Source organism: Eretmochelys imbricata, chromosome 1, assembly GCF_965152235.1.
Source record: "Eretmochelys imbricata isolate rEreImb1 chromosome 1, rEreImb1.hap1, whole genome shotgun sequence".
Classification (NCBI taxonomy): domain Eukaryota; kingdom Metazoa; phylum Chordata; order Testudines; family Cheloniidae; genus Eretmochelys; species Eretmochelys imbricata.
In genome coordinates, this window is record NC_135572.1 from 333557637 (window position 1) to 333571229 (window position 13593).

Below are 13593 nucleotides of genomic sequence, written 5' to 3' on the forward strand. Positions count from 1 at the left end.
TAAAAAAGTCCTTTTGCCAGGACAGATCATTTCATTTAGACAACTGGTATAAGATATACCAGCAAAAGAACTAATTTGCTGGTATAAAATGCATCTCCAGTCGTGGGGCTTTCCTTTATAGCTATCTTGGTATATTTCTACTGGCAAACATTTTCTAGTGTTGATAAGGCCTCAGACAGGAAAGGACTACTTCCAGAAAAGATTTTGGGGTTATATAAGGAAATGAGAGTGAAAGGATCAGGGAAGACACACCGTACCGCACCAAGGGGAGAATAAGTGATTTATGTTTGTCTTTACGAAAGACAGGGGAAGGAAGGTGGTCACATTTTTAGGTAGCACCAGTTTTTCAAAGTTTTCCAGAATGGGTACTCCTGGAATCTCTCCCAGCTGGCACTGGAGAAGAATGATGCAACACCTAACGCAAATCTGGCCTCTTCCCTTGCCAGCTCTCCTTATTTTCAACTGCTATGATAGTGCCAGTGCTCAACTATCATACAGCTGGCCACATGGGCTTTCCTGCTCTCCGTATCTCACTATAGCTAAATCTGACTACTTTGTATTATTCCCCCTTCCTAAAAGAATTCATCCTGTGTGCATCAATAATTCAGACACAATGGTTCAATGTACTCCCCCGCCCAGCCCAGTCTGTATATTATTTCATCTCTTCTGTTCCCAGAAAGCACTCCTAAAGTTCTGACCAATGAGTCACCAGGGGTGAGGTAAAGGAAACCCTGAGAGTGGAGGGTCAAGCAGGGAGCGAATGAAATAAATCCTGGAGAGAGGGCTGTATCTACTCACTCTTGTGGAACTGAGCGCTTGATTCTCTTCACTGACTGCTTCAGTGTCCACTTGTGGGCCAGCAGGAACAGGAGTTTGGGGGCTGGAGAAGAAAGGGATAACTGTTTGAAATTATAATTAAAAAATTATTATAACACCTAGGATGATAAATGGGTCAAAGGTTCTCCATAGATCCCAAGATCTGAGATTGCCCCAAAGTACTTGGGGCACCCCAAAGATCTGGAATATTATGCTCCTTACTCATTCCAGCGGAATGGGAGTATGGGGAGAAATCACATACCCCCACTGATTCTATAAAAACTCCACAAGCTGAAATACACAGATATTCCTAGCCCTTCTGTGCAATTTTCCCCATGGAAGCAATAAGTTGACCCTGAACTTGTGGCTCAGTGTTTATGATGCTTATAAAAGCTCTTTCCACACTCCTCAGTGAAAATTATCACCATAAATAGAACACAAATAGAGGTAAATAAGGCACTTTACAAAGGACTTCCTAGTTCTGTGCATCATATTATAGAAAGGATATTGTGTAACTGGATAACAGTTAAGATTAAAAAAGAGCACTGATGCTTAGATACACAAAGAAACTGAAAAAATAGTTTTGTATTACTAATAAGAGAAAAAACAAAAAACACACTTTTAACAGGGATGCCTACAGAAGCTGGATGCCATGAAACTGTAAGAGAACAGCCACAGAAACTAAGACACAGCCAGACTGAAGAAGTTAAGAAAAACACAGAAAACAGAAAAGACACACCAATGTGGACCTTTATTGACCTCAGTGCTAGCCTATAATAAATTAACTTGCTCAAGTACTGCAGAATCTGCAGCAGGTAACCAAATGCAAGGCTAACTAAGGGTTTTTGATTGATTGTTTGTAGTTATTATTTCTTTTAAGGGATTTGTATGAGAGTTTAGTGCTTGTCAAAGGTGCCAGATTAATAGCCCTGCAGATCAAAATTCCCACAACTGTACACAGAACAGACACAATACCTGCTTCCCTATATCACCCCAACAATATACACATAGATTTTTGAAGAGAGAACAAAAATCATTTGTTGCCAGCAAATAGTTCAGTCAGGGCACAAACCAATCTTCTAGAAACTTCCTCAATCATTAGATAACATCTCCCACTTGAAAATTTTAAAAATCTATAATTTAAGGAAGACTAACATTACAGGCTAGATACATCTTGTCACCTACTCAATTGTCAGCTGTCCTGAAACTGACCAGAACTAGCCATGCATAATATAAGTACTCTGAAATTTTTATTATTATGAAAAAATAATTATGAAACAATTATTATGAAAAATAATCACTTTTCCAGCCACTACTTGTTTTTCCCTAGTTAATTTTAAAATTTTCTTTAGCTCCAAATGTAAATGTTGCTCTAAAAATAAACAACCAAAAGGATTATATTAAGTTACAAATAAATCAGAGAGAAAGCTGCTTTACAAACATTTAAAATAATCAACTAAAATGAAGAACTAATGAATAAAACAAAGAATGAAGAAACAACAAAAGTGAAACAAGAAAGGGATTGTTTATTATTATTATAAAACTATAAATAATAATAAATAATACCAAAGGAATAAGACCACTAAAGGAAAGAATGGAAGAAAGCAAGCAAAATAGAGTTACCAAACCTTGTATTTCTTCATACCTTTCAGTGGATAACATCAGCTTCAATCTGGTCCCAAATTTAAACTTTATAAAAAGCTTTTATAAAATCATAACCAACAGAAGTGATTATACCTTTTAAAAATTCTCATTAAAACTATTTTTAAATAAAGTTTTCTGTAAGATTGAAATGCTAATATCTGGACTACAAACAGAAATTACATCCATTTAATAAACTGGTTTCTAAATTGATGTAGTTAAATTGGTGCAAACTCCTTGTATAGGTACTCTTAAATAGGTTTAAGAGAGGCTGATATTGATTTAGCTTTAGTTGATTACCACAGAAAAGCTGCTCCCTTTCCCCTTTCATCCCAAACCCCTCCAACTACCAAGCATTTACACGGCAGGGCTTTTGCAGGTATCTGTAAGAGAGAAGAGCATGTCTTTTAACACAGATTCCACCCTCCTGGCAGGGGGTGGGGGGGGTCATCACTTACAATGCACTGAAACCTTGCAGGGCTACAATCCATTGGGAAGCCTGCCAAAGGAAGTCGACCTGTTGGTCTGTTAAGTGTGTGTTAGGTGTTTCTAATCCCACCCCGCAGTAACTAGAGATTTAGACAGGTATCATAGATTCCCTAGTCTAAGAACAGGGGACAAACAAATACCAATTGGAAAATGCTGTCCACCATATGAGAAAATATTTGAAAAATTAATTACTTGAGGGACTAGATGGCTCAAAAGTGATTAAGACAGAGACAGTCTTTCACTTGTACAGGTCACTAGTGAGAAAAGGTTGTTACTATTTGACAGCTGTTTGATTGTCTTAGTCCAGGTACCAGTGGACTGGTGTCCACATCACAGAGCCTGCACCCTTGTTGGCAATTTCAGTAGAGGCCAAAGTTTTATGGAGACTGAACTTTAAAGAGATAAAATGAAGAATTTTAACATTCATATGTAAAGCACAGAGCAGGCTCTCTGTCAAATGACGCAGGAAATTAGATGAGACAGTAAATGGTATCATGGTACAACGATACAGGAGAGTCTAGGAAGCAGATGCCTCAGTCAACTGCAGGAAACAGTGTGCAATCCATATAATTTAAACGTTATACTTAGCAGGGATGGCCCAAATATTGCCCAACTAAGGGGAACATGGCAAAATTGCCAGGTGCACAATTGCTACTCCTATATTTTCAGGCCCACTGATGGGAGGAGCAAAGGGGGCAATTGCCCAAGGGCCCGGGCGACTTAAAAGGGCCGCTGCCGGCAGCACAGCAGGGCTAAGGCAGGCTTCCTGCTTGCCCACACTCTACGCCACTCCTGGAAGCGGCCAATGTCCCTGCGGCCCCTGGGGAGGGGGTCTCCGGGCGCTGCCACCGCCCCGAAGCTCCCGTTGGCCTGGAACTGCAGCCATTGGGAGCTGCGGGGGCAGTGCCTGCAGGCAGCAGCGAGCGGAGACCCCCTGGGCTCCCAACCTAGGAGCCGCTGCGAGAGGGGTGTGCCAGTTGCTTTTGGCAGCTGCCTGAGGTAAGCGCCAACCCCGACTCCCTCCTACACCCCAACCCTCTGCCTAGAGCCCACACCCCCCCCACACTCCCCTCCCAGAGCCTGCACCCAAACTCCCTCCCAGAGCCCACACCCTGCACCCCAACCCCCTGCACCAGCCTGGTGAAAGTGAGTGAGGGTGGGGGACAGTGAGCAACAGAGGAAGGGGGATGGAGTGAGCAGGGGGCAGGGCCTCAGAGAAGAGGCAGGACAGGGGTATGGTCTCAGGGAAGAGGCGGGGCAGGGGAAGGGTCTCTGGGTTTGTGTGATTAGACAGTTGGCAACCCTACTGGGCAGGCATATAGAAGCCCTAATCACGCCAAAAGAGCATGCCTAGCATCTCGTTGGGCACCAGCTAGCACAGGTGCAGCACCGCCCAAATGTCAGGCCGACCGCATCTGCGCGGGTGTGGCTTGTGCATGTGTGGGGGCCCACTGTTTGGAATTACTGTTAGCAGGCCTGTATATTTTATAAAACAGAAGTGAGTTCAGTTGTGTTAATCTTTTCTACAGAGATGCAAGTTGCTAAAGATCCCAGCATGCAATTCTCCATGCTCTGGAAACCACTTGGATCAAAAAGAGCCAGGATGCACTCCTGGGGGGGAGTGGGGAGAGAGAGAAATCAAGGACTCAAGGGAGGAAGGAAAATAAGGTAAGAAGGGTTGATTCCAGAGGGGATCTAAACTGAGGCCGCTGAGCCCTAGCACTATATAGGCAATTTACACAAGAGAAGAGGGGTTACAGCAAGGAGCCGAATGAGGGGGGAGGGAAGTTTTTTTCGAGAGGCAGTTACATTCTGGAGTAGCAGAGTTGTTTTAACCTAGCCCTGGCCACGGAGGAGCACAGGGCAGGATCTGTCCGCACTCTGTGGGCCAAGTCTCCACACTGAAGGGAAGGGCAGCCATGGGGTGCAGCTTAGAATTCACTGAGCCACATTTGTTTCCACTCCTGCGCAACCACGTGGCAGTGCCACCCAATGCAGCTGGTGGGGGGGGAAGGGGGCATCCATGTGCCCGCCCAACCCCGATGAAGAAACCGGGCACAAACTCTCGCCCACAGCCCCACGAGAGGAGTCTGGGAGCCACCCAGAGCGTACCACGGCAGGCGGCTGCGCGCCTGCAGGAGCGGGGAGAGGCTCCTCCCGCGTCGGGTAAACAGTCCTGCGGGGCTGGGGGGAGAGCGTCGCCCTCCGGGCCGCGCCGGCTCCCACGCGGGCGGCGGGGCAGGCAGCCCCGAGGCCGGGCGAGGCGGCGGTGGGGGACGCTTACCCGGAGCTTGCCACTGCCGCCGGCAAGGGAGAGCGAGCGGCAGGAGGCGGCGGCCGCAGGGAGTCAACAACATGGAGCGGGTCCCCGGCCGGAGCTGCGGGGCTGCCGCACGTGTCCGCCCTGGGCTCGGCCTCAGGCCAGGGCGCTGCTGCTGCGGCTGGCCTGGACCGGAGCGCGCGTCTGTGACTGCTGCTCCAGTCCGGAGCCGGGGGAGGGCGCAGGCAGGACACGGCCCCCTTCTCAGTGTCATCAGCCCAGCCCCCTGCGGACACCCGCCCTCTTCCCACGGAGCTCGGCCTCTTGCCCTTCGGACGCCGCTGCTGCAAGGAGCCGGCTGGGCCAGGGTAAACAAGGCGCAGCGCTGCCCCGTCTCCGCTCCTGGGGCAGGCTGCAGCCATTTCGAGGCAGCAGAGCCGCTCCGCCCCGGAGGAAGGGTTGTGCTGCGTGCGTTTCCCTGAGACACTTACAGTCTCCTTCTTCTCCCCCCTCCTCCAGCTTGTTTAAAAACGTCTCCCGCCCCCCCCCCCCCGCGCGTCAGCTCTGGGACAAAGGCAAATAAATCATCCCCAGATGCTCCCACCTGCAGTTTCTTTGTTACCCGTTCAGGCGGCGCGGGGAGCTGGGAACATCCTGGCGGCCTTGTCAGAGCTGCAGCGGGACCGTGTGTCTGTGAGACCCGTTTCCAGGATTGACTCTTGCCAATCGGATTCAGTCAGAGCCTTTTCCTGCCTTGGCGCTTTGTGGGACTGGTTTAGCCAGCACAGTGGATCTGCAGCGCACTGCGGGGAGGGGAGGTTGTTCAACAGCGCGAAAGATTTCGAAGGTCTCATTGGCATGAGCGAGAATTAGCAGGTGGACTTTGAACAATTTAACCCCATGGATGAAGCTGTGTGCAAAACTAGGTGAGCACGGTGCAGCGTGCTGGCTAAAGGGCCAGTCCAGTTCCCCCTAAAGTCAGTGGGAAAACTCTCAGTCCAGATGAGGTGGGTGAGGTGATATCTTTTATTGGACCAACTTCTACTGGCGAGTAAGAGACGCGCTTTCAAGCTTACACAGAGCTCTTCTTCAGGTCTGGGAAAGGTACTCCGTGTCACTGCTAAATACAAGGTAGAACAGATTGTTTGGCATAAGGAGTTAACACATGTTTCAAGGGACTGTGTAAACTACTTATACTAAACGATATGTTCCATCTTGTACTTAGCAGTGACACTCTGAGTGCCTTTCCCAGACCTGAAGAAGAGCTCTGTGTAAGCTTGGAAGCGCGTCTCTTACTCACCAGTAGAAGCTGGTCCAATAAAAGATATCGCCTCACACAGCGCCTGGTCTACGCTACGAGTTTAGGTCGAATTTAGCAGCGTTATCTCGATTTAACCCTGCACCCGTCCACACGACGAAGCCCTTTTTTCCATCTTAAAGGGCTCTTAAAATCGATTTCTTTACTCCACCCCTGACAAGGGGATTAGCACTGAAAATGGCTTTGCCAGGTTGAATTTGGGGTACTGTGGACGCAATTCAACGGTATTGGCCTCCGGGAGCTATCTCAGAGTGCTCAGTTGTGACTGTTCTGGACAGCACTCTCAACTCAGATGCACTGGCCAGGTAGACAGGAAAAGGCCCGTGAACTTTTGAATCTCATTTCCTGTTCATCCAGCGCGGCTCAACTGCACAGGTCACCATGCAGAGGTGGTCATCACAGGAGACTATGCAGTCCCAGAATCGCCGAAGAGCTCCAGCATGGACCGAACGGGAGGTACGGGATCTGATCACTGTAGGGGGAGACAAATCCGTGCTGGCAGAACTCCATTCGAAAAGACGAAATGCCAAAATATTTGAAAAAATCTCCAGTGGCATGAAGGACAGAGGCTATAACAGGGACCCGCAGCAGTGCTGCGTGAAAATTAAGGAGCTCAGGCAAGCCTACCAAAAAACCAGAGAGGCAAACGGCCGATCCGATTCAGAGCCCCAGACATACCGCTTTTATGATGAGCTGCATGCCATTCTAGGGGGTGCAGCCACCACTACCCCAGCCCTGTGCTTTGACTCACTCCAAGGAGTGGGAGGCAACATGGAAGCGGGTTTTGGGGGCAAGGAAGATAGCTCACAACAAGGAAGCGGGGAAACCAGTTTCCCCAACAGCCAGGATCTGTTTAGCACCCTGGACCTGGACCCAGTACCCCCGAACCCAGCCAAGGCAGACTCCCAGACCGTGAAGGCGGAGATGACTTCGGGGGAGTGTACCTTTTGTAAATATTATACATGGTTTAAAAGCAAGCGTGTTTAATGATTAATTTGCCCTGGTATTCGCTGCCAGTACAGCTACTGGAAAAGTCTGTTAATGTGTCTGGGGATGGAGTGGAAATCCTCTAGGGACATCTCCATAAAGCTCTCCTGGATGTACTCCCAAAGCCTTTGCAAAAAGCGGTCATTTCTGGGGAGGGCAACCTTATTCTGTCCTCCATGGTAGGACACTTTACCACACCAGGCCAGTAGCACGTAGTCGGGAATCATTGCAGAACAAACAATTGCAGTGTATTGTGCCGGTGTTTGCTGGCATTCAAACAACATCCGTTCTTTATCTCTCTGTGTTACCCTCAGGAGAGTGATATCATTCATGGTCACCTGGTTGAAATAGGGTGGTTTTAGTAAGCAGACATTCAGAGGTGCCCATTCCTGGTGGGCTGTTTGCCTGTGGCTGAACAGAAATCTTCCCTGCTGTTAACCATGCGGTTGGGGGGAGGGGTGAAGCCATCATCCCAGAGAATTGGGGGTGGAGGGAGGGAGGGAGGGTTAGTTGGGTTTCTGCTGCACATGAACCAGGAAACCGCAGCCCCTCCTTTTAAACTGCCAACCCATTTTTAATGGCCAACCCAATGGCTACTTCATATGGGAAATGAGGGCACTGCTGTTTGAAACCATTCCCACATGTTATGAAAGTTAAAGAAGCCAAAAGACTGTGCCTTACTGTGGCTGTCTGCAAGCTGAATTCTACTGCCTGGCCCTGCGTGAGTGATCTCTCTCACCAAACCAGCATACCCTCAATAAGAGGCAAAATGTGACCTTGTAATGAAAGCACATGTGCTATGTAATGTTAACAGCAAGGTTTGCCTTGAAAGAGTGTACCCATTGTCCTATAAAATGTGTCTTTTTAACTATCACTCTCCCTTTTTTTTTCCTCCACCAGCTGCATATGTTTCTCCTTCCCAGAGGCTAGCGAAGATTAGAAGGCAAAAAAAAACGTACTAGTGATGAAATGTTCTCTGATCTCATGCTGTCCTCCCACACTGACAGAGCACAGCAAAATACGTAGACACAGACAATCTCAGAGTGCAAGAAAACACAATATGACCGCGAGTCGACGTGGCGGGCTGAAGATGGTAGGTGGTGCCAGCTTGCTGAAAGAAGGCAGGAGTCAATGCTCAGGCTGCTGGAGGATCAAACTTATATGCTCCAGCATATGGTTGAGCTGCAGGAAAGGCAGCAGGACCACAGACCGCTACTATAGCCCCTGTGTAACCAACCGCCCTCCTCCCCAAGTTCCATAATCTCCTCACCCAGGCACCCAAGAACGCGGTGAGGGGGCCTTATGGCTACCCAGCCACTCCACCCCAAAGGATTGCCCAAGCAACAGAAGGCAGTCATTCAATAAGTTTTAAAGTGCAGTGTGGCCTTGTCCTTCCCTCCTCCACCACCCCTCACACCAGTGCAACACACTGCATGATCCAACTCCTTGCTAAAGCTTTCTCAGTATAACCAGTCAAGAAAATAATAATAATAAAGTAGAGCTTTCCAGAACCCAGAAGAAATAATGTCCAGACTCCACTAGGTAGCCCTATACAGACAGACAGCAGGCAGATCTAATTTAACTTGTTCAGCACAGAGATACTATGGTGAGGGCCACAATAGAAATATATGAGAAATGGATGGTCAGTCAGTCATGGGTGGCCATGCATCGGTTACACTGTCTACAGTGGCCCTCTGGGAACCATATCAGATGTATCTAACATTTACTGGAAGGGAAATAAATCATGTTTAAATTAGAAAGATTTGAATACCATTTCAAAAACTGCATCATGTGGATGCAAACTATGCTACTTACTTTTAAGTTGTGTTAACTGAGAGTATGGACAGGACTAAATACATCCTCTTTTCTGGCCTCGGTAAATGTCATCGTGCCCCCGCCCCCACCCTGTTTCAAGTACTGCTACTAAGATCGTCTTCATGGCTTGTCAAGCCAACTACATTACTCCTCTCTTTGCCTTTCTCCACTTCTTCCCCTTTTCACTGCATCAGACACAAACTACTGTATTTGTCTTCACTTTTAAGGCCCTTCACAGCATACCTTCACCCTATCATCTTTTATTTGTTATCAAGCCATTGATCTCTGTCTGCACTTTGCCTATGATGCCAGCCTTCTATTCTGTATAGGTTCTTACGTATGTTCATCACAATAGTATCTAAGTACTTTCCAGTAGTGCATTAAGCAGCATGACTGATATCTGACACGTTTTTTCTCTCATCCTCTCCCCATGTGCAGAAGTGCATGCAGTGGAATTTTTTTGTTATAATTTTTAAAAATTTATATATATATTTATTTGTTTCATAATATTTATACAGATGGTCTTCTATGTATGTTAGAGAAGGCAAGGTCAAAGATATATGCCTTGTACTTAGAGCAGAAAGTAGTGAGGTTTGTTATGGTGGAATTGAGTCTGCAATTCTGGGCCATCCCCCTGAAAAAGCTCTGCCTCCTGCACAAACAAGCTTTACCTTTGTTGTAGAAAGTTTCATGGTGCCAGAGGAGTAGTGTTGTCAATCACAGTCTTCATCCCAGAGCTTTAGCTGATAGGTTAGAGACACTGAGCCTCTAGGCCATTGAATGCATTGAAGGTAAGGACTGAGACCTTGAACTTCATTTGATATTTCATGGGAAGCCAGTGTAGGGAGCAGAGGACAAGTCTGATGTGTTTGCACTGATGGATTAACGCATGGGCCCCGTGCCAATTTGGGGGCCCCAACAGGAGCAACAGGAACTTAGGTAGAAGTGGGGGACCGGAACTGTGGCCCTGCCCCCTGTTTCCCCTCTTGCCCCCAGGGCCCAGCTCCACTGGCCAAGGCAGGCAGTGGTAAGGGCTGCCCAGAGAGTCCAGTCCGCAGTGGGAAGCTCTGGACCCTCCACCTGCCCTGGATGGGGGCCAGGGGGCCTGAGAGCAGCCCCATGCCCATGTCCCCACCCCACAAGGTGCGCTGCCCAGGGCAAGTGGAAGGTCTGGGGCTACCCACAGTGATCTGGGCTCCCTGGGTGGCTCCCAGCTCTGGCTTCTGGCCTGCCAAGGGGCAGGGTCTTGGGGGCGGAAGAGGAGGGGCTGGGTGGTGTCAGGGGCGAAGGCCCACCTCAGCCCCGCACCGGGAAAAGGCTGGTGGCACTACTAGCAAAAGGCTGGGCCTTGTGGCAGGGGAGCTGATCACTTTATCAGCTCCGTTGCTGCGAAGCACAGCCCCTGCCCCCACCACTCTGCACTCGCCCAAGGCTAAAAAGTGGGGGGGAGCGTGGTCCTGGACCGCTCAGTTCTGGTGCTCCTGGGCCTCCAGGGTGTGGGGGACCCCACATGTTCTTTGTGCTAAGGGCCCCAATACATCTTAATCTGCCTCTGTGTGTTTGTGGTGGCCAACGTTGCTGAAGAGACACGCTGCAGTGTTCTGCACCAGTTGGAGTTCCCTAAGCAACTGAAGGTTTCATGCCTAGGCATATTACATTGCTGGAGTCCAGCCAAAGGTGACAAAAGGCGTGAATGAGGCCAGGTCATTGTTTGCCATGGTGGGACGGCGTCTCCTAGACAACCAGAGATGGTACAAAGTGTTACTCACAGATGCTGCTTTGTGAGAGCTTAGCATTGGTGAGGAATGAAGGAATGCTCCTAAGCTACTGACTGACCTGACCAATTGTGGGTATGTATCTTCAATCAAAGGCCCCAAAAGAGATGTGACTGCTAACTCCTCAAACTATATTTATCTCCCCAGTAGTATCACCTCAGTTTTCCTTGGGCCCAGCTTCAGTCAGCAGTTCTTCATCTATGAGCTGCCCGCATCCAAGCACAGAGCCACCTTGGTGGTAATGGTATAGTTGTATGTGGTGAAGGGTAAGTAGAGCTGCGTGTGAGCTACATATTGCTGTCACCTGAATCCATGTTGTCTGGCCAGTTTTCACCTAGTGACTTCATGTAGATGTTGAATAGGAACAGAAAATTGATCCTTGCAAGACTCTACAAGGGAGGGGTTTAATGATGAAGGTGCAGTTTCCCATCACTGTTTGTTGGGTTCATCTCTCCAGGAAGAACTCAAACCATTTTAGTGTATGGCCCTGGCTACCTCTCTCAGGCAAGACCGCAGTATCTTACAATCAACAGTGTTGAATGCTGCAGAAAGGCCTTCTTTGACCATCTGTCCAGTTTTCCTTCAACCACTTTCCTGCTTTCTCCTCTGCCACTCTGTATGCATGGAAGAAACTTCACATTAAAAATCCATAAAGCTGCTACCTTGTTCTCCTTCAGATCCCTCCTTAAAATTCCTCTCTGTCATGATGCCTACAAAACTCTTGGCAATGGCTTGTGTGCTGTGACTTCTGCTTATTACACTAATCATAATTACAATAGAACCTTGATTTTACAGACACCAATCTTACCAATGACCAGTTATACAAACCCTTTTTCCCAATGGAAAAGAAAAAAAGTTTGCTTTGCCAAGTGATGTTGATGAAGACCAAGTTGACATCCCTTCACATTCCGATGCCTTTAATGCATTGGAAATCACTTTGCAGTGGTTTGAAAGACAAAAAGAAAGCAATGCAGGGCACCATACAGCAACTTAAGGACCTATTGTAAGTTTGAGATGTTACATTTTCTGAACTTTTCAATTTTATTAACTGCCTGATCCCCAGTTAGTTCATAAAAGAAGTGTTCTGCTGTATCTCACTGTTAACGTGCTCCCTTGACTCTTGGTTATGTTTACCTGTTGTCCATTACCATTTACTTAGATGTAAGCCATCTGGAGCAGGGACTGTCCTTGTTATATATGTGTACAGAGCCCAACACCTGATTGAGGGCTCTAGAGGCTACCACAATACAAATAACTAATGATGTCAGTTTTCTAATAATCTCACGAAAGGGAGTTTAGAGCTCCCCTTCTATTATTAAAGTGTTTTCTATAAAATGAGATCATAAAGGAATGACCTGGTCTATGCCAAGAATCAATAAGCCAGATCCTTGAGACTTTGTATAATTTGTATGCTATACTTTGTATAGCTAAGTGGTGGAGGATCCCTGATCCTTAGGTTTCTGGAAGGCTGGGCTGGTCCTCAGACTCAACTAGGAACAGCTGCTCTAAGTTTAATTGGCTGCCAGAGGCTCCTAAGGATGCCATGACCGTTCCTCTTTTCCCCTGACATGCCTCCTGCACCACAGAATGGAAAGGGGCATATAGGAACCACTACACTGGTACCACACCATTCAGGTATTCCCCTTACACAAGGGAAATTTTCAAGGTGCTGTTAAGGTAGCTTTACAGCTGCTTTGCACCACTGGAGTGGAACAGAGTAGCTGTAACAGGGCTGAGAATCTGTCTTAATATGTATGGAACAGACTTAAGAAAATGCACTCATGATGCAAAAGTGATCAGTGAGCTATATCATGAGAAAGTAATTGGTAATAATCTTTTTCCAATTCCAGCCGTTTGTCATAATTTACTTTAGCAAAATAACTTTAAGAACTCTGCAGAAAAGATAAATGTAAAAAAACCCTAAGTATATTACAGAACATGAATCGCTACCAATCTTCATAGACCTCCTGTCAGGTACCCAATATGAGACATGATGTGGAAGAAAGAGATCTCAATTGAGAATCACAAGAAAATTATCAGTCCATCATATTTAAAGTTCTGCTGGATTAATTTCTATAATCTAAATAACATTTTCTGTTATATCAGTTCCATGTCTTGCTGCATCTGAAATCTGGGCTGTCCTTTTTAATGACAAAAAGCTTTTTGTCTTCTTTAAACAAGTGTCTCTTCAATTTTAATCTCTCTTTTCAAATTCCATGTCTCAGAGTTTTGAAGTTTGTTTTCCTTTTCGCGTGTTAGTATTTCTGCTGTCATAGTTATTTTTCTTGTATTCGTTAAGGCCCAATTCCAGGGATTCAGTACCCAGTCCAGGACAAGCGTCTGGATGCAGGGCATCCCCATTGAGGACCAACTGGGAAAATGCTCTTCCCAAAGTCACGAAGCTTTTAATATTATTCAAACCCTGAATGTAGGACACCACAAAATAAGAATAAAAACTTTCTTAATCATCTCAAATTATTTTTATTTTAATT

The 13593-nt window shown here is 46.9% G+C and overlaps 1 protein-coding gene across 4 annotated transcripts in view; it reads right to left on the minus strand.

The window, feature by feature from the left end:
• Nucleotides 1-5826, minus strand: part of PUS7 (pseudouridine synthase 7) — a 46853-nt gene extending 41027 nt beyond the window's left edge. The window contains exons 1-3 of one of the 4 annotated variants that reach the window (XM_077835649.1): nucleotides 5231-5628; nucleotides 2812-2840; nucleotides 799-883 (exon numbers count right to left, since the gene is read on the minus strand). In XM_077835649.1, coding sequence (XP_077691775.1) covers nucleotides 799-883; nucleotides 2812-2840; nucleotides 5231-5628 — 512 coding nt within the window. Of the gene's footprint in view, nucleotides 1-798; nucleotides 884-2757; nucleotides 2841-2915; nucleotides 2936-5230; nucleotides 5629-5810 lie in introns of those variants that run through there. The other 3 variants (XM_077835633.1, XM_077835639.1, XM_077835624.1) reach the window with 3 other exon arrangements.
• Between the last annotated feature and the right edge of the window lie 7767 nt (nucleotides 5827-13593).